The sequence below is a fragment of the Mizuhopecten yessoensis genome, unplaced genomic scaffold, assembly GCF_002113885.1.
Source record: "Mizuhopecten yessoensis strain PY_sf001 unplaced genomic scaffold, ASM211388v2 scaffold383, whole genome shotgun sequence".
In the NCBI taxonomy this organism is placed as follows: domain Eukaryota; kingdom Metazoa; phylum Mollusca; class Bivalvia; order Pectinida; family Pectinidae; genus Mizuhopecten; species Mizuhopecten yessoensis.
The window spans coordinates 286909-308250 of NW_018403519.1; the positions used below are offsets into that span (position 1 = coordinate 286909).

Here is a 21342-nt window from a genome sequence, read left to right on the forward strand (position 1 = left end):
CCCAATATGTTGTTATAGTATTTTTCTAATATGTATACATATCGTGAGAAAAGAATTTGTAATATTTATGTCACTGGTCAAGTGGCACTGATATACAATTTACTATAGACTCCTACAAACCGGAAAATGTGTAACGGTCATAAATCATATACCAAAGTGGTATTTACTTACTGGTATGTGGCCTTTTCTTTTTGTTCATACATGAACCAAACGTAAGCGTTATTTCAAAAATATGCAGGAGTATAATGAGATCTCATTTATTAGAACGTAGGTACCGTTTAATGAATAAAAGTGTGAGAGGATGTTGCCTCTTTCAACATATTCTCAATCAACATATCATAAAATAGCTCATCAATATATTTTATAATTAAATATCATAACATCCGACATCAAATATCAGGAATATATCACAGTTGGGTTTACTTAAACGTAACGGTTAACAGAATATATATATATATATAATGCACTGGGTGTATGGTATGGGGCGACGTTATATTTTAGATAGCATATCATATTACATTATATTTGTCGATAGCTGACGGACTTACTTACAATAATTTCCAAAGATACAGGTTGATGAAGATTACGAACAAGTTTTCCAGTGGCCATCATGATATTATCGGCGGGAAATATGCTATTTCTTTATTTATTTTTTATTTTCGTTATGAGGACGTGCCATAACTTGGATTAAAACCTAGATTGACATGACGGGAGTCGTCGATAAAGCAGAGTACGCTTACCCTACCGGAACACCTGGTCTTATTCTCCTTGTACTTTTTCGAAGGTATCTGTGTAAATGTTCTGTCTGTTCAAATTTAGTCTTGCTTTTATCGATGCTGAGTTCAAGTTATGGTTTTGTTAACACTTATTGTATTGTATTCTACTGTCATTTTTTAATGTGAATAAATAAAAAACAAACGCAAATATGAACAAAGGAAAGATTTACACAGAGAAAAATTCCAATGAGAATAAGTTGTTCCGGTAGATAAATCACTTAACAGTTACTTAATAGTGTGTCATTTCTTTGTCATGCGTCCACGGTAGTCTCAAACAAGTGATCTTAGTTATACCGCTACTCATGTCAGTGTTTTCAACATTGGTATCCTAATAATGAAATTCTAAGTAAGTTTGACAAACATTGATCAACATTTCGAGATATCATTTCCTTTTTTCTTTTTTTTTCACAACCAATAAAAGTTCATTTTCAAAATGTCTCCAGAATTAGGTATCGTTTGATTTTCTTTATGAGGTATGATATAGTGAATTTATTGCCATATTGTTCTGTTTCGTGTACGTAAAAAAGAAAAGGTTGAGAGACGCATCATGTTGTGAGTTTTTCTCCTTACGATATGATAGCTTTGACCGTGCCTCTGATGTAACTCCGACAAACTGGACACTTACGTAAGGCCGAGGAACACATTGGACACGTGACCAAGTGACCACATGGCAAAAATACTATACTAGCCTCCTCGTCAAGACACACCTTGCATGCTTTCTGCTCTCGAAGTTCCCGATTCTCATTAACAAGACTTTCCAGATCTAAAACAAATTATTGTGGTGTTTATTTAAATATGACGTATATGGTCAACACGATATGAATAGCGAACAAATGCAAACTTGTCGTATGGTTCATGTAATCAGTTAAGTCAATGATAGTATATTAGAAAGTCAGAAAGTAAATACACGCCTAGATAAGTAGTTCAGTGACTGGTATTACCTGTGGTGGTGGGCTGTTGGTGGACCGGCTCTGGTTTGGTGGTGTCGCTGTTACTGTTGTGAGGTATTGGCTGCGTTGAAGTGTTGACGGTATCATCATTTATTTCCTTGTCTTCTTCTTCAAGGGTTTCTCCCGATTCTTCTATGTCCCAGACGACTTGGAGTAAGTTTTCAGCTGTCAAGGTTTTATCTAAAATATCATGAAGACAGATGTTTAACTCCAATCAACATATCGAGTACTCCATAACAAGTAAATGGACCAAACGAATATGAAACGTTGACAATAATCAATACCTTACATGCATACTGTTTATCGGGAAATTTTCGCCCAGTCGAACACCCGCCCTTCGCCGGTAAACTCCATATTCGACTGGTTTCATTTCGCCCTTCACATTTAATTTCTATATATAGTGTGTTTTGTATGTTCGCACATAATAAATTCGAAAAAACGAAAATGAAACTGCAGCGAAAACGTCCCGGTACACATTATTAGCACGGTATACATTATCAACCCGGCATACATTATTAGCCCGGTATACATTATCAACCCGACATACATTATTAGCCTGGTATACATTATTAGCACGGTATACATTATCAACCCGGCATACATTATTAGCCCGGTATACATTATCAACCCGGCATACATTATTAGCACGGTAATCATTATTAGCACGGTATACATTATCAACCCGGCATACATTATTAGCCCGGTATACATTATTAGCCCGGTATACATTATTAGCACGGTAATCATTATTAGCACGGTATACATTATCAACCCGGCATACATTATTAGCCCGGTATACATTATTAGCCCAGTATTCATTGTCAGCCCGTTATACATGATTAGCCCGGTATACATTATTAGCCTGTTATACATTATTAGCCTGGTATACATTATTAGCCTGGTATGCATTATAAGTCCGGTATACATTATCAGCCCGGTATACATTATTAGCCCGGTTGACATTATTAGCACAGCATACATTATAAGCCGGGTTACATTATTAGCCGGGTATACATTATAGCCCGATATACATTACTTGCCCGGTTTACATTATTAGCCCGATATTTCGAACAAAACGGACAACATGAACATCACAATATATATTTCAGTTTTAACTTTCGATTTCATATTGTTGTCTTTTTCCAAAATATATGTTTATTGAGCATGATTATAAAAGCCTTAGTACCTTTCTGTTTCCTCAGAGAAGAGATCGCCTTGGTTACCATCTCCTGCGTATATCCCATATCCATAACACTGAGAAACGCTGGATGGTCCATGCTGACTCCAGGAACATCCTCTTGTTTGCTCGCCATTGCTGAGGCAGAAACATTCCCTTGTTTGCTTGTCATTGCTGAGGCACCCTTTATGAAACAAATTCCACGTTAATTAGGTTTTTTTCCAGGTAATCAGGTTCATGTCGCTGTTTTATAAAAGACGTCAACGCAAATATGATGTCAATTCGTTTTCTACTGAAGTTTTGTTCAGGCTTTAATAAAGAATGGTAAAAAATGTTCTTAATTTAAACTCCCTATGCTATCCTTTTACTCGTTTTAAGTGATGACACCCACTGTCTATGATTGAGTTGTTATCATTTAGAGGATAAAGCTTTTTGTGAACCAATTACACCAGATCAGCGTCATATATGTAACGATAGCACTTACAATTAATTATTGCGCTTACATGCCTTGTGGTAAAATAGCATTTCGTTACATCAATATGTCTGGTACGCTTACCTGTAATTGAGAAGTTATCTTCCCCGACTGGACATCCATAATGAATCTATCCCCTTTTAGCTGGCGCATAAATGTGCAGAAAGGGAACCATCGAGCATGTTCGATCCAGGGGTCATCTTGTGGCTCCCATTCTCTTAAACCTCCAGCACAGTGGAAACATCGCACGTAGTCATGACTTCCTGGAAAGGTTGCAAAAATAATTCCATATAATTAGCAATCGAAATATGGCTTTTAAAACCATTTGCTAGTCCTGAATGATTTTGAAGAAACGTTTTCGTATATTATGGTACAACTGTATCTCAATTATTATATCCCTAGTATCTAGGCAGCAATTATTATATCCCTAGTATCTAGGCAGCAATTATTCTATCCCGAGTATCTAGGCAGCAATTATTGTATCCCTAGCATCTAGGCAGCAATTATTATATCCCTAGTATCTAGGCAGCATTTATTATATCCCTAGTATCTAGGCAGCAATTATTTTATTCCTAGTATCTAGGCAGCAATTATTATATCCCTTGGATCTAGGCAGCAATTATTGTATCCCTAGTATCTAGGCAATTATTATATCCCTAGTATCTAGGCAGCAATTATTCTATACCTAGTATCTAGGCAGCAATTATTCTATCCCTAGTATCTAGGCAGCAATTATTCTATACCTAGTATCTAGGCAGCAATTATTCTATCCCTAGTATCTAGGCAGCAATTATTGGATCCCTAGTATCTAGGCAGCAATTATTATATCCCTAGTACCTAGGCAGCAATTATTATATCCCTAGTATCTAGGCAGCATTTATTATATCCCTAGTATCTAGGCAGCAATTATTCTATACCTAGTATCTAGGCAGCAATTATTCTATCCCTAGTATCTAGGCAGCAATTATTCTATACCTAGTATCTAGGCAGCAATTATTCTATCCCTAGTATCGAGGCAGCAATTATTCTATCCCTAGTATCTAGGCAGCAATTATTGGATCCCTAGTATCTAGGCAGCAATTATTATATACCTAGTATCTAGGCAGCAATTATTGGTTGTAATATACCATTCATACTGTGATATTAACACTATTGATATGGGGGTAATATACTATTCATACTGTGATATTAACACTATTGATATGGTTGTAATATACTATCATACTGTGATATTAACACTATTGATATTGTTGTAATATAATATTCATACTTTGATATTAACACTATTGATATGGTTGTAATATACTATTCATACTTTGATATTAACACTATTGATATGGTTATAATATACTATTCATACTGTGATATTAACACTATTGATATTGTTGTAATATACTATTCATACTGTGATAGTAACACTATTGATATAGTTGTAATATACTATTCATACTGTGATATTAACACTATTGATATGGTTGTAATATACCATTCATACTGTGATATTAACACTATTGATGTGGTTGTAATATAATATTATACTGTGATACCAACACTATTGATATTGTTGTAATATACTATTCATACTGTGATATTAACACTATTGATATTGTTGTAATATAATATTCATACAGTGATATTAACACTATTGATATAGTTGTAATTTATTCTTCATACTGTGATATTAACACTATTGATATGGTTGTAATATACTATTCATACTGTGATATTAACACAATTGATATGGTTGTAATATAATATTCATACTGTGATATTAACACTATTGATGTGGTTGTAATATACTATTCATACTGTGATATTAACACTATTGATATGGTTGTAATATAATAATCATACCACATTGTAATATGTTTTGCAATTGATATTGTTATACGATAACGACTTATTATTTACCTTCGTAGAATAGGCCGCATTTTGCTAGCTGTTCTGGGCGTTGGTTCAAATTGCTTGGCCATGACTTATATGTTGTCAATCGTGTAGCCAAAATGGCGAATTGTTGGTATTTGGGTTGAGTTTCTGTGACTCCTAACGGTTCCATCATCAGCTTATCTTCCCGTTCATTACCCGGTATATCATGTGACGTTGTAATGGACATGGACCTGTCCTCATCGAGGCTTTCTTTGATATTTTGAGGTGTTGTACTGGTGATGGTACCCGCCTGTTGACTTTGCTCATTTCTAACTCTTGATATGGCTGATCTTTCGTCTGGTACGCTCCTGTTCCTCATACTGTTGTTAGTAACAGCAGTGGGACTTCCTCCTTCAACATTCGGCTGGTCTGTACTCACAATAGGGAGTGGTATATCTGGTGCTCTGTTTGGAGTGATATCTGGGGATGCGGGGAGTGGTATATCTGGTGCTCTGTTTGGAGCGATATCTGGGGATGCGGGGAGTGTTGCTTCAAATGTTGCCTGCTGTAGGTTCCTAGGTACATTATTTTGGGAGTCTTCATGGCCACCCGCGGCTCCGGAGTTGGACGAAATCGAAACTGATTCGAATAGAGTACTCAAACTATCATGGACTTTTCCGGTGGCAGATGTATCGCGATTGTCACTTCTGACAAGGGGACAATTTGGTGACTTTGTTGAATGTACAAGAAACGGGACATCTCCCTTCTGCCAACAGCGGTATTTAAATGAACATTTACAACAAATTACTTCGTCTCTATTACCTTCATAATAAAAACCTGCTTTTGCTAAATCTGTTGGGGAAACTGGGGAATTGAAAGGAAAGGAGAAAAAACTGGCGAGCCTCGATAATTCGCTTTCCATGAATATTTTTCCGTTTTACTTTTGTTCTTGGGAATATTTTGCTTGTTTTAAGATTCCTTCGAAAAGTCAACATTGTCGATTTACGGTCATCCTGGATAATCGTTTGGAATTCTGGAGTAATAAATTAACAATCATTAACAATAAGTTTTCTTATAAGCTAATACGTAAGTAACGAACTGTGAAAAATCGTTCCCCGAATCCGTTTTCTCTACATCAATATAAACTATACTGTCAATCAAAGAACCACAGATTTACACCGTGCTTGATGGGCGTTTTCCGTTGGTTATCGAGTATATACAGTTAACAAAATCCTTTCATTGAATAAAGTGCGATATAATATTACCGTCATAATTTAGGAAATTATTTCGACAGAAGTTCACATCGAAACATGACTATCATCGACCCAGATTTTAACCCTGACACACATTTCAATATTAATACATGCATAAACACTTCGACTTGTTGTACAGTTAAATACGGTCCTGGGAGACACAGCCACGATTCCTGTTACACCATACCCTCTTTTTTGAGGCGAAATCGGAAGAAATAGGCCAGGCGGAATATTTTCCGAAATCACATGTACAACTATTTATTATAGTTAAACGAAAGTTCAAGACCTCTCTTTTCCTTCAATATTACCTAAGGCGGAGTTTCCATGTCAGTACAAGAACTGGCTACTTCTCCCCTGACTTGAGCAGTCATTTCATTGAGGAAGTGGTGCACTGATTGTATTGTACCCACATTGATTTTAATAGTTAGCTATGCTATCTCTTAAATCAATATCTATTGTTATTGAATAATTTTATAATTAAATTAATCTGGTAGATATCATTTGACATTGTCACAGGAAATGTTTGTAATAGATATAAATAGTATTTATCGACTCAATTGAAATAGATATTAAGTCTTAATATAGTGTTGTCAGGATGTTCGTCACAATCATAGCATGTCACCAAAAACGATTTTTATTTTCGTTATTTTAACATTTTCACATTGATCCCATTTACTGTTTAGCCAAAAGTATAACTTTAACAGGGAAAAAACGGCCATCTTTATTTTCACCAATTAACGGAAGTTATATGTTTCTGTTCCCCTTTGTGTTTAACCTGAATTTCGAGATCGGTTTTTAAACCAAAGTACACACGACGTTGGTTTTTTGTGATAGTAATGTTGCAGTTACCATATATCCCCTCATTTCGTGGTATTACCTTATAGTTGGTCACTTAGGCGTATGTAGTAATCAAGTAGGAAACGTAAACAGGAAAACACATATCTACTTACCTGTTTATCCTTTATGATCAGAGTCGATACTGATGTTTTACTATCTAGCCGAACCAGGGGTTTAGGACATATCGTTTTCGTTTGATCGGACCATATGTTAGTTCAGCTTTATATATCAGTTATATCCGCCAACGTGTCCCACCTTCTGTTAGCGTACACTTCGAACCAGATAACCCTCAAAATATTGTAATACACAACCCGAACTAAATAAAGTACACGTCAAATTACTCAATTATTACATTATATATATTTTATATGTGGAGTGCCTTTGTGCTATTAACCACGTTACACCGTGTCACTCCCCTTTATACATCATCAGTGTCACGTGGCACTGAACCCACTGTCATAGCCATATGTGTTCTTAACTATAGTGAACTGAAATGAAACTGGAGTATATTATATACCTTTTGTCGGTAAATAGATATCCGATCTGTGAACACATTGTTGTTATACTACCACGAACGCTATAGTGAACATGTATATGCTGGATGTAGTACCTACCTTCTGTACTGTTTCGCCTTTCAATCCTGTAGTGGTATCACCACGCAACTCCCATACACATTTATATGCTGCATGTGTGGAAACTACCTGTTACTATAAATAAACTCGTAGTCTGGGTTATAGACGCCCATGGCTACGTACGTTTAGTTTATAACTGTGTCAATAAGAATAAATACATTTTATAATAGTTAAAAGATATACCAATCATCAATACATAATTTACTCGATTTCTATTTTCCAGTCATATACAAATGTTAAATTGTGCCAAATGTCATACTAAAAGTACGAAAATGTGACAGATTAAAGCAATGAAATAAAGTTGTTATTCAAAGCGTTTGCTTAAAAGTGAAAAACACATCAATTTTATATTTAATAACGGCAATTTACTGAATTTGAAAAGAAAAATATCAGTAACTTTCACATCTGAAATTTTTATTATCTAGTTATTGTCAAAATTTTTAAGATACAAATGTTACAAATGTAACATGAGACAGGGGCACAGTGTCTACTAGAGTGAGGTCAGAGTCCCCAGTAGCAGGCATAACTATCAAAGGAAGATTTAAATAATAACGTGTCGTCAGTAACTTAGAAATAAATTCATTTCAAATACACAAATCGATTGTATAATTGTTCAATCGTACATCGTCAGTATATAAGGAACCTCCAGACTATTCTGCACAATAATGTATCCTGTTTATTTAATACGTTTAATGAAGCTATTTAACATCAGCAAAGTCAGTATGTGATTATTGTAAAATCAAAAGACATCTCATTTAGACCTTTAGCTGAGTGACCCAATACTTAACGACTCAGTCATTTAAAGATCTTGTTTTGAAACAACTTTGTTCTTCTGTGAGAGTTTTATCAAGGATAATATTGATTTGTTCAGTTGCTTACCATTAAACTGATAACCGCAGTTATCAGCAAATGTCTTTTGATGAAATCAGTTTACCTTCCAAGCTATAACACTGTATATAAAAACAAGATATGAAACATCCGGATAACATTGATGCATGATTTAGTCAAGACTCTATCCTCAAACCATCACAAATTTTGAATAAAAAGTGCATTTTACTTTGACAGCAATTTGGATGCGATTATTCATAGCGGCGTTGTCCGAGCTAAATGGAATGCTTTTTTTTGTCAACCCGTGCAAGGGAGGCTCGAGGAACAAAACTCGGTTGTCAATTTCTTCTTGCAATCTACATAATAAGGATCTATGGAAAACTAGCGTGTATATGTAATGTTTTAAGCTGAACATATTATAACAATATAATGAAAACTAAATAATCTCAAAGGGATTTCGAATTGTCATTCGGTTGAAACTAATCCAAATAACCAACTGTATCTATATGTAGATCTGTAAGGTTTGTGATATGTATTTAAATGTTATTTAAGCTTATTTTTATCACAGGTTTTCTGATTTTGATATTGGTCAGGCTAATTGTGAACTACACCAGATAGTCACACTCCACAGACAGCAAGCAGTCCACAATGACCTCAGATTTTATAGTAACATATCCACAATATTGACCGTTATTAATTCATAATCATCCCTTTATATCATTGTATTCTCCCGATATAGAAAAAATAGGAAATCCAAGAGGCGGAAAGTATTATAATATTTTAATATGAAACTTACTTGTAGAGTACCTTTTTCAATAATTGTTGAAACAAGTTATATACATTTTAATATAAAAAACATAGAAATGTTGTTTACTAAATTAAGATAAAGTGAGCTCAGCCTAGCATACATAACGGGAAGATTAGCAACAAGACATCAAATATAACATGTGGTTATCCACAACTATGTCGAATGTTTCTTCATTTTAGCACAACTTATAACTTGACTTTAAACATATTTTATTGTCAAAAAGGGTACAAGTGATTTGGCACAAGTTATTGCCACTAATGAAGCCATCTCCTACTTAGAAGTAGCTTGTTAATTAAATCTATCATAAGTGATTCTAAAATACAAATTATGTTATTATCTAGAGTTCGATATGTTTATAATCATCACCACTTTCTTGAAATGAAAATAATTGTGATAAACAAACGTTAACTGTCGTAACTAATTAATGATGCACATTGTCTGCGAGAACCAGAGATAGCATACCACATAGCCTATAACGGTACACTCTTTGATTATTTTGAAGTTATGTATTCTGAAAAATATAACAATTTTAGCAGATTTCCTTTTATTAAATCATTTCCTGTTTAAAAACACAAATATCAAATCTGCCCTTGTTCTTTTGGTTTTATTCGGTTAATTATCTGTAAACCCAAAACGGGACACGTTTAACAAAATTTCTGGATAGTCTATTTTTTCCAAATCTAACGCTAGTTTGTACATTGTATTTTAAAAATATTGAATTTACAGATCGAAAGTGGTTATTAAAAAAAACAGATCTTTAGTTACAAGCATGGTTATAGCAACAGATCTTCGCATACACATTTGCTTAACTATTTTCATGCAACGATCTGTGCAGTACAATTTAAATCAGGTTTAATGTACCGACTAAAATTGATTATCTTGGCACTCTTTGTACAGTATCTTCTGTGGTTTGATATATAAAAAGTATATGCTTAAATATAGTTTTTGTTTCTGTTGTGTTAATTTGCATTTCTGTCCATATGTTATACAAAATGCAGTAAAATTTAATTAACCAAAAGGTGTTCTATCAAAACTTGGAAATATACTGCTGCTTTTTTATTATAAGAATCACTTTTTTTATTAACCTTTTTTTTCAAATTGAATAGCATTATCTAGCTTTGTATGTTTATCTTTAGTTTATGTTTGGAGGGAGATATCACTTGTTGATTCGCGATATTATCTATTTTTATTCGTAAATTGAGTGAAAATTTTGAACTCTTTTTAAGTTATTTATCGATGCCATTGTAACACATTTTATTTCAGTGGGTAACATTTAATTGTGTCCCTTACTTTATTTCATTCTTTAGTTGATAACATCAAATTGTTTACATATGTATGTGTGTGTTTTATTGTCTTATTGTCTATGGTTGTACCACTGTTTGTTACTGTAGGGCTGGAGAGGGTTTAAATAGGCTGCCTGTTGCCGAATCCATTTGTCTTTTGACAATAAAACTATTTGAAATTTAAATTGTTCTGTGAAGTCAGCTGAAATTAGTAAGTCATAAAACAGAGATAATCCGACACAGAATCGTTCAAATCTTTATTTTTTATAACTTGTATTTATTGTTATTCATAACATGTGAATACACCAAATAGAAATGGTTAACAATGGTAAACGTTCAAAAGATGATTTCCCGTAACTTTCCAACAGTGGACTTCACGCAATTTCGTTCTATGTGCTCACTCGTCTAATCAACTGAAACACTCAATGATCGGTCATTTGAGCTTAAGATACCGCAGTTTAACCTATAATACCTGTTATTATTTTTTTCATATTATTCCCGACAAGTGATTGGCCAGAAGTGAATCACGTGTCCACCGATAAAAACCGATATTGACTTGGAGCACGTGATTTTTGTTGAAGGACTGGGTGTTTCTAAAAATAGAATTATGACGTGTCTCCAAACGAACGCATCGTCCCGCTGCCGCAGCTTTTTGCTGGGTTTTTTTTCCAGATTGCTAACATTACTGTTTTGAAAACAATAAAACTGCGTCCTCGGTCAATATATCTTTTCACGGGTTGATAAATCCAGGTAACGACCTCAGCCAGAGGCTATAATTGAATAATATGAGGTCAGCATTAACTACAGCCAGCAACATCTAATTTTACATTTTATAATCTCGTACAAATCCGTTTTCCTGACCTCAAAAAGTTGAGACATTGTATACATATGATTTGAAAATTCATCAAATGGTATCCTAAACAAGGTATGTATTGAGTGGAAAATTCAACACCAAAGTCATGACGTAAAGGTAACCGTAATGTTTACAATGACAACATCAACACAATGATCATGTAGAAGGTAAGGCAAATAATCCAACAAATATCTTATTACAAGTGATTCCCAATAGCTTTTAATACGTCTAAAACAGTCACTTGAACTGAGGAGTGAGGGCCTGGCTTCTGTGTAAGTTTATATATTGTTCTCTATTGCAGTTTCTTTGTACAAGTTACTATGTAACTTTAAATGAGCAATACAATTATTGAATTCAATTGAAATATCTAAACAAAGTACTGAAAACGAAGACAATATTTAAAAGACACATTTTCTGTTTTGCCGATTTCTGTTTTCTATATAGGATTCTAAACACGTACTTGGATTTTCCTTCTTTTGGCTTTAGAATATAAGTTTCACAAATGATAAATATCCCACCATAATAACAAAATATATCAATCCATTACACAACACAAACTAAGCATGCCTGAGTTATTTCCCTTAACTTCCTAAGCAGTTATTTATCTTTATCATTATGCCAATGGGAGAGTCTTACGATACGAACGAGATAAAAAGTCGTACGAACGAGATAAAAAGTCATACAACCCAAATAAAAAACGTACAAACGAAATACAATGTTTTTTCATAAACAACTCTTTACACTGTGTTCTTGTTTCATTACATCCTTATCGATGTGTGGTGATTTAAGGGGGATTATATTTTAAAAAATCAAAAAAGAAATCAATTTTCTTTTTATTTAAGTTTACGAATCAAACCATTTTAAAAAAAAGTTCCCTAAATAAAATAAACACAGTAAGTTCGTTCCTTATAAAACGTATAATACAACATCATATGTATAAATAATAAACCTATAAATACATCATACAATATATTGAACATCGTGTAGATGCATGCCAGTTATACATCACAATGTATGATACAAAGTCATGTACGACTTATTATCTCATTGGCGCGGCTTTTTTATTTATCTCGTTCGTACAACTTATTCTTTTAATTCCTAGAAAATTGCACGACTAAGCATTCGAACATATGCGCACTTGTTTGTATCACTTACACCTATTACGGCAAGGTTATATTCCGACAAGAGAGTGGCGGATTTGCTTATTGTTTATCGAACATTGTGTTTAGGGTTTAGGGTATGTTACAGTTCGTACAGACACCTGTTTAAAAAGCTTTTTGAGACATTCCCTGAATATGCTAGTCTTAGTGTACGTCTCTGCGCTCCGTGCTAGGTCTTCCCCGGAATGAGAAAATGGCCACTATGAACCGTCTCAACGTAACGATGAAATAATATGCCTCAACACAAGAATGTCAACAAGAAAACAAAAATGTCCAAGGATTCTCAGTTGACGTAAGAACAGAGTATGCTATCTGTTTCCTTTATAGTGTTTCGTTGAATGCTGAACATTTTTATTATTGTTTTTCTGGCATCGACTTGTACACACTGTCTGTCATGTTTATTAAACAAATGCTTTGTGTTTTGCTTCCACATGCTTCCGACAAATTGGGCATTTCTCTAGCTTCTTTGCACAATCAGCACAGGCACATACATGGAAACAAGGATGAAATACCATTTCTAAGTTATTCTCCCAGCACACTTTGCATTTCGTTCGCCTCCGCAATTCTTCCACTTCGGCTTCTACAAATGAAAGCATTAGCTTTTTAAAACAATACTTGTGATCTACACTGCCTGTACTACATCATCATAATTTCCATTATGTTTTATGGAAACAAATTTTCAAATGTATTTCATTACGTATTTATACGCAATAACTAAAGTTTGGTTTGTACATACAGTAAACTTCTTGTGTATTCACTGATAACTACTTCTGTGTATTGTTTAGGGTAAGCCTGCTATTCGATACCAGTTCCTTAAGTTTGTGACATTTATTTGTATAGAACTGTCCTGCATATCAACATAAATGTTAAACGGAGTTTTGTTCAATAAACAGAGATAGCAGTTTTATCTCACAATCTCCGATTGGCGGAGAAACAATCTTAGAAGATTTCAGAAATAAAGGTATTTTATGTTTATTTTAACGTTCAAAACATCAGAAATAAAATTCGGTTTATCTTTCTGGGACTTAAAACAGTTTAAAAAAAAACACTATTTGTTTCTGATGTCATTGTTTGTGTTGACGAGGTCGTGTGTGTATGGTAACTTGTTCCGTCAGAGGACAAATATCAATCAGAAACCATTAGTGTAGTTCAATCATAGATTGAACTTGACGTTACACAACGGTTGGTTCCCAATTACTGTCAGGTTTAACGGGCAAGCCGGACCACTGAAATGTTTTACGTGTGGTAGTATACAGCACATGGTCTCGGGAAAGTGTTTATCAGGTTTGGCCTTCCATCCCAGGGTTATATGTCTGACCGGACAAATAAGGTATGAAGCAACTTTATTTTGTTCCATGAAAAACACATGCTATTTATATGCAATCTTAGTCAGGTAAAAGTTTACTGTTTCAAACAACATCTTAGGAGGTTTTATCTTACGTCTGTATAACGGTATAATAACATAACAAATACAAACCTATCCTCCTTTTCTTTTCATCATCTTTCTTTTTCTGCTCCGCTTCTTTCTCTTTGTGAAGCAGACATTCCATTATTTGTTTGGCTGTGAAATCAGCTATGAAACGGAAAAGCAAGAAATGTGTAAGTGGATGTGAAAAAGAAAAAAAATCACGGTCTTTATATTATTTAGCTGTGAATTGCTCAACGCTTACATTGAAGTTAAGAAGTGTATTAACCCAGACTTATGTTTAAACGTATGTATCGGCATGTAAAGAGTTTCAGAAATTTGTTTGAAATATCGTTGCAAATAGATATTTTGAAAACAATCAGTAAACTACGTTAAACTATTGTTTATGCCTATATATAATAAAACTAAATATAATATTTTATTTATACGAATTTAAAAATATGGACCATACTTGAGATATGAATTTTGCAAACAATATCTAAATCATCCCATGACAAGGAAATCGTGGAAAACATACTCGACTTTCTCATAATCAGACATATTTTAGGCTTTTTATTATCTCTCATTTACACAATTGGTTTATGGAATATATGTGTCCACATTTTATATAAGATTATCAACTTTAGTCATAGACAAACAAGACTTGGTGTTCCTAAACGTGCTTTCATCAAAAGGGTTATATAATATCAAACCAAAAGAAAGGAGATATTCAATTTTAGAAAAGTATCGGCTCTCATCAATTAAACTAAGCTTCTTTCATTTGCAATACGTTTTAAAATGTGGTTGTACCTTCAGGTTTGGATTTAAGTAAGGCGATGGCCTCCAAGATTTGTTCGTTACTGTAGTTCCCAACCAACATGACACCTTGGACAGCTGGGTGCTGAAACAAATCCTCGCTATCTCCTGGGATATCGGTGTCATGGTGATCACTCGATGTCTAGATATACCAAAATTAAAGCATGTGAACTCTGTAACACTCAAATCATCAAATCATGGAAAGTACTTTAACGTTCAAGTCAGATCGTTAAGCAATGTGATGTTTATTTTAGTGAAACACTTTATTTCAATCATCATGACTTGTTAATATAAACGTTAACAGTATTGTAGAATAGTGGTCTTGGTTGTTACCCGTACGTTTGTCCCATTCTGTTCCATAATTTCATCTACTCGATCGGGGTCCGCCACGTCATTGTCCTCGATTTCAAAGATAACCGACAATAGATTTGCAGCACAGAAATCCATTCCTAGGGTAACTGTTAGATTAATGAATCATTACTTACTTTAGGACAAATTCATTATTAAAACGATCACACTTATATCAGAGGATTTATTAAAATCATGGGAAAGTTTTAGGTAAACAGTTTACGAGTGATTGTTACACAGTTTCGCCTGTAAGTAATATTTATTTATACAAAATAAGAAACTTTCAACAAACCTTAGACCTTGTAATGTTATCGGAGTATTACAAAAAGCCGATATCAGAAATATCGAAATGTTTAACTGAAGAGGCCATAATACAAAATATATCATGAGAACCCCAGAAACTAGTGGCATAACGAAATCAACAACAACCTAAGACATAGCGAAACTTAGTGCCAGATGAGTGAAGGGACAGTCTGAGACAAAGTCGTGAAATAATAGTCGTCACCTTTGTTATAGAGTTTGGTAGAACTGTCATTAGTATCGTTGATACAAGTATTTACTAATAATTTGTAGAACAATTAAAAAGTCCTGCAATAAACTGTTTTTTACAAGCACGTTTGTTGGATTTTAGGAACCAATATTTGGAAGGTTCATCAGTTTCCATTCAGTGCAGAGATTGTAATAAACCATGATCTCAAATAGAATCGGTACAATCAATTTGTCAATAATAAGTAGGATTACCAATGTCGTGGAACAAACTTGGGCAGCTTACAAAATCTTTTTTTATTAGAAAAAGAGTGATGTTGTTAGAATCTTTGCTTATTGCTAATAACTGCATACTTGACACGAAATATTCTTTGACTGCAGGGCCGAGTAAAACATATACTCATTACCCTGCTAAACCTAGATATTCCGATCTATTGCAGATGCTTAATATATTTAGCCAATTTGGTCAAGGCACCCGCCTGAACTCTTCTCGCTTCATCCTAGATCTCTTGATTGTTCATAATAAGTTGTTATTAGGTTTTCAAACATTTGGCCCTATTTATCTTGAATGTGTTCAAAGTCATTCATTTGAACATGTCAGATAACCGTTTAACACAAAATGTTATTGGCCAAATTCCATAAGCCTAGGACTATTCGGTGGGAGTTGTTTAAAGGATTTAAGATTATTGGACCATATTTCTTTAATAACCATCTTAATAACCATTCGGCCCACTTATTAAATGTCAAATAACATGCTAGCTGTCTTAGATTTTTCTTCATATTTCACAACCGTGATTCAGCATGTAGAACAAGGTTATTCAATTAAATTAAACTGCTAGATTATAGCCCCTGTATACCACAGACAAAATATCTTGGACTCCAGCGCCTTGGTTATACAGAGGAAATAAAACAAAAGTTAATTCATATTGAAAAAAACAGTGCATGTCTAATTATAATATTTGTTCTTTATAAACTATTGTAAAATTAACTAAACCAGAAGGGGGTTTCAGCTGGATGCAAAGGGGTTGTGAAATTTAGAAAATGATAAAGATCTTAGGACCTTTCAATCGAAAAGAATCGATTTAAGAATGTCTAGATAGGAATAACATAGTTTTAAAATTGTAGCAAACTTGATCCATTAAAATTACCCCTTATTCCCTTTAGGAATCTACATAATTCAGTTATTGTATATGTTGGATATTCTGCAGGTTTTTTGGTCAAGATATGTTAAGTGCTTTTTGAGGTGAAGCCTACGGACGAATGGACAGTCCACGATAGAAGTTTTCTAGCCCCTTTACATAGATGAAATGGTAAAATTGATTTTAAACGTACGATTACATATGTCTATCTTTTTTTGAAATCACTGCATTATGGTATAATACCTCTTGGGAATGGGAAGGGGGTGTTCTATAGGTCACCTTGTGTACTTTAACTGTGGTTATGCTTTAGACCCTTTCTTACATTTCACACTTAAGTCTTTGTTCATTTCGATTGTGAAGTAAAACATTGTTCAGAAGTTATTTTGACATCACCTAAACACTCAAGTGATTAAGTCAATAAGTAACGTGTATTTAACTTACTATTGCACTTTAGAAAAAGTCTAATCGCTTTGGTCAGACATGTTTTACTGTAGCCCATCTCCATTATACTAAGCACAGCCGGATGGTCAAACCAGTCCATTTCATCGCTATTTTCGAATCTCAGGAAATCACCATGCTACAACAAAACAAAAGTTGGAATCATTTACAATTTAGCAAGGACAATGCTGCTACGCGCTGTTAATCTAACAGGGAAATCAAATCTTTATAATCAAGCAAGTTTACACACAAAAACGCAACTTTAACCAAGTTTCAAACTATAGACTTCTTGGTTATCAAAAGAAGTTATTAAAATGTTTAATACATTTTGTTAAGATGACTAAGAAAGTAATTGATTTTTATAAACAAGAAAAAATTATCACGTGTTCATGCGAATGCCCGCATATCAAATACCAAAATACTAATTGAAATATTTTTAACGGCAGATCTTTAAAGTTTTGACACTTTGGACACCTGTGTCTAAAAAGAAGGTCAACATTATTCATTTGAACAAAGTCATAAGCACTTCTTTTCAGCATGCTTTTAGAGGAATGGCACCAACTAGTTCATCCGTTGTCAGTATAATGTGACCGAGCGGAATGCTTTGCCTGGTTCCTTCGGCATGGTATTTCAGTGTGATAGCACTATAATGTCGTCATCAGATCCGCGCTATCACAAGGAGGACAAAACCAGCATACCCTGTCTCCTGCAAACACACACGCAAGCGCACATAAACTACACACATGGAGGCACGTCCTTAAATGACATTGGCTGTTTATAGGAAGTTAAACAAAATAACACCAAACCACACCAAACAGTATGCTATGTCTGCGTTAGGCAACAGACTTTTGGTTTTTTAAATTGCGCTCATTTATCATCTATAAATTAGTTTGATGTCATTCATTTGAACAAGTTGATAAGCCTTAAAGGTTTGAACACTTTGGTCCCTTGGTATTTAAAAGAAGGAAAGGGTCATTCATTTGAAGAAATATATAGCTAGCTCATGATGATGATCTTGCTACTAAGCATGATACAGGCCAAATAACACGACCTAAGGCCACTAGGTTGATCAGATGTATTTTAAAAGATTTTATAATAATTTCAATAGCACTTTTACTCAGGCTTGCTGTAATAGGAAGCTACCATGACATTATTCCCCATTGTTTACACTAAGGTATATGGGGGGTTTACGTATTACGTATTCAACCGCTCCGACCTTGAAAATAAGAAAGAGAGATATTCGCACAAACTTTATAGCCCTCTATCGCATCTTAATACCCGCCACATATTATGACTTAAAATTTAGTCAACCTGAATATGAAGAAGTTGCATTAATATATTGCTTATTTTACCTATCATGATTTTTTTGCAAAACCAGTGAAATATATTTATTCTTACTCACATTCAAATAGTTTTGAGAAGTTAGAGTATTTTCAACCTCGTGTTTGTTGCTAATTTACTTAATCAAATTACTTAAAAAGTATGAAATGAAAATTCCCCGGAAATGTTAAGCAGCAAAAACATAAGAACAAATTTCTAAACATGAAAAATATTTGTTGATATGAATATTTTGATAAAACCGAAATGACTAAAATATATCAGAAAGTGTCGAAATTGTCTTGAAATGAGGAAAATACTTGAAATGCTGTCAATTATGTTTATAAACTAATAAATAGCATGAGGTGTTCCATTTTGTACGGAAGAACATTAAAGTCATGTAAAAAAATAGGTGTCTTCTTTTTGTTACTTACTCGAAATTTCGACTTACTCACTCGAACTTTAAAAAAATAGGATTTTATATATTTTATACTATACATGTATGGCCCTAAAACTTTTTCATAATTTTGGGTAATGGTCATGTAAAAACTTTCAATTGAACCTCACACTACTCAATGGGCTCTAGTGATACCCAAGAATACATAATTTCCCACTGCTGGCAAGGTAAGTTCAAACTTTGTATTTGTTTACCTTTATACCGGCTGTTTTAACGACTTTCGTTTTAGGTCGTTCATTTTTGCATTGTTTTACAAACGGACAGGACGGGAAATAACGAGCATGCTCAATGAAAGGGTCATCCTCCTGCGTCAATTCATATAATAATCCTCCGCATTGGAAACAGCTCACACGATCAGTGGAACCTTTAAAGTACGAAATTTATAAATGAGAACTTTACATAAAATTTATTTATTTACAGATCTGGTTGCTGTTTTATTTCCCCCCCCCCCCCCCCATCTTTTTTGTTTGTAGTTTACAATATGTATACATACTTTGTTGCATGCAAATACTGAAGGGAACAATTTGTTTTCATTGGAACCATAATTGAAAACACAAAGAAACTTTTTTTAAATAAATTCTGGAAAGCATTAAAAATTGCAAAAATAGTGATTAAACAATGATTTAAAAGTGTTGTTTTACGGTTTATTTTTATGGTTATGAAAATAAATACCTGTATAAAAGAATCCAGCGTTAGCGAGATCAGTTGGATTAGTTAGGGACGTATATTGCCATCCATTGAACGAATGCAGTCGCAAGTTGACAGATGTATATAAAGGATAACATGGTCGTTCAATGGACTTCCCTGACTCTGATGTCAATGACCGTATATTCACATGGACGTTTCTCGTGTCAACATCGTCGTCGCGATGGTTAATTTCTTCAACACTTGAATTTTCATTCAGATTGCAAACTACATCGCATGCTGGTGATCGTTGTTGGTGCAAAGTAAGAGGGTTATCTTCCTTCTGCCAGTTTTTGTTCTTGAGTCCACAGTTGTGACAAACAACCTCATCTTCATTCCCTTCGTAATGCAATCCGGCTGCAGATAATTGTGAAGGAGTAATGGGACATGATTGTGGAAATGCTGCAAAGGTTGTATATCTTACTATTTCTTCCTCCATTACGAACACTTCTCACCTGAACCATTCACATGTTCCTGTTTTGAGAAAAGATGGCTTCCATGTTAAGCGATATGTGGCATAGCCTGTCAATTTCACTTCGTTGTGATTTTACCCAACCTCACTTCTACAGTTTAAAGCACACGTAGGTAACTTACGATTCCATTGGAAGTAAGAACAGCAGTTAGAACTTAATCAGCATGCATGGACTGACCTAACAACCAACCATCAGCGTGTACAAAGACCTGGATATGAGTCAATATAAGCTACGGAATACCGGTAGCAATATATACGGAACGCAGTCCGTTACTTAGCAGCATTACCACTACATATTGTACCATATATGTGTAAAGCCGGGCGCTCTTCTCAGTCAGAACGAACACAGGAGTTTAGGAGTTTATTGGTGTTTGTTTCTCATTCAGCATACAAACCTAATATAAAATATATCAGTATTAAAATAAATGAGTCGAACAAAGTACGAAACAAACGTCATAGATGATAGATATACAATAAGTACAAAACTATGTCTACCTACACTATTTAGTTATACTTTCGCTTTACAAGCTTCGACGTTATAATTAAGACTAATTATACAGATATAGAACTATGTTATATTATATTATATTATATTGCACTGTGCTAATGTGCATTTTCAAACTACTACTAGAATGATAATGACTTACCAGAGGCCTGGAAAGGTCCGTCCTGCTCTCACGGTAGCACAGTGCAGAGTGAGACGAGAAGGTTACGGGTGCGTGTGTATACGACACCAAGGGTGGCGTGAGTATGGAAACCCACTCGACCTTACACGTATTCGTTATGAGTAAGCATGCTGACCTAGTGCATCGAGCACATCCTGTTACATATGACATCGTCCCTTTTATGAAATTTGAAATGTTTAACCTAAATTAAAATATTAAC

At 34.2% G+C, this 21342-nt stretch overlaps 1 protein-coding gene across 1 annotated transcript; it reads right to left on the minus strand.

The window, feature by feature from the left end:
- Positions 1-241: 241 nt before the first annotated feature.
- LOC110447210 (baculoviral IAP repeat-containing protein 3-like) lies at positions 242-21196 on the minus strand. Its single transcript, XM_021492753.1, has 13 exons — positions 21105-21196; positions 19974-20852; positions 19496-19665; positions 17531-17666; positions 15450-15574; positions 15111-15258; positions 14373-14468; positions 13300-13475; positions 5287-6178; positions 3460-3638; positions 2913-3087; positions 1718-1906; positions 242-1539 (listed from the first exon to the last, which is right to left on the minus strand). Exons 2-13 carry the CDS (start codon positions 20422-20424, stop codon positions 1343-1345), a joined length of 2934 nt encoding a protein of 977 aa, XP_021348428.1. The 5' UTR covers positions 20425-20852; positions 21105-21196; the 3' UTR covers positions 242-1342.
- Positions 21197-21342: the final 146 nt, after the last annotated feature.

Excerpts from the sequence above, each read along its gene's own strand:
- LOC110447210 (XM_021492753.1), bottom strand. The coding sequence starts at position 20,424 with ATGGAGGAAGAAATAGTAAGATATACAACCTTTGCAGCATTTCCACAA. Across the intron at positions 14,469-15,110 it reads ACTTAAATCCAAACCTGAAG|CTGATTTCACAGCCAAACAA; the intron begins GTACAACCACAT and ends TCCGTTTCATAG. Across the intron at positions 1,540-1,717 it reads CCAACAGCCCACCACCACAG|ATCTGGAAAGTCTTGTTAAT; the intron begins GTAATACCAGTC and ends AATTTGTTTTAG.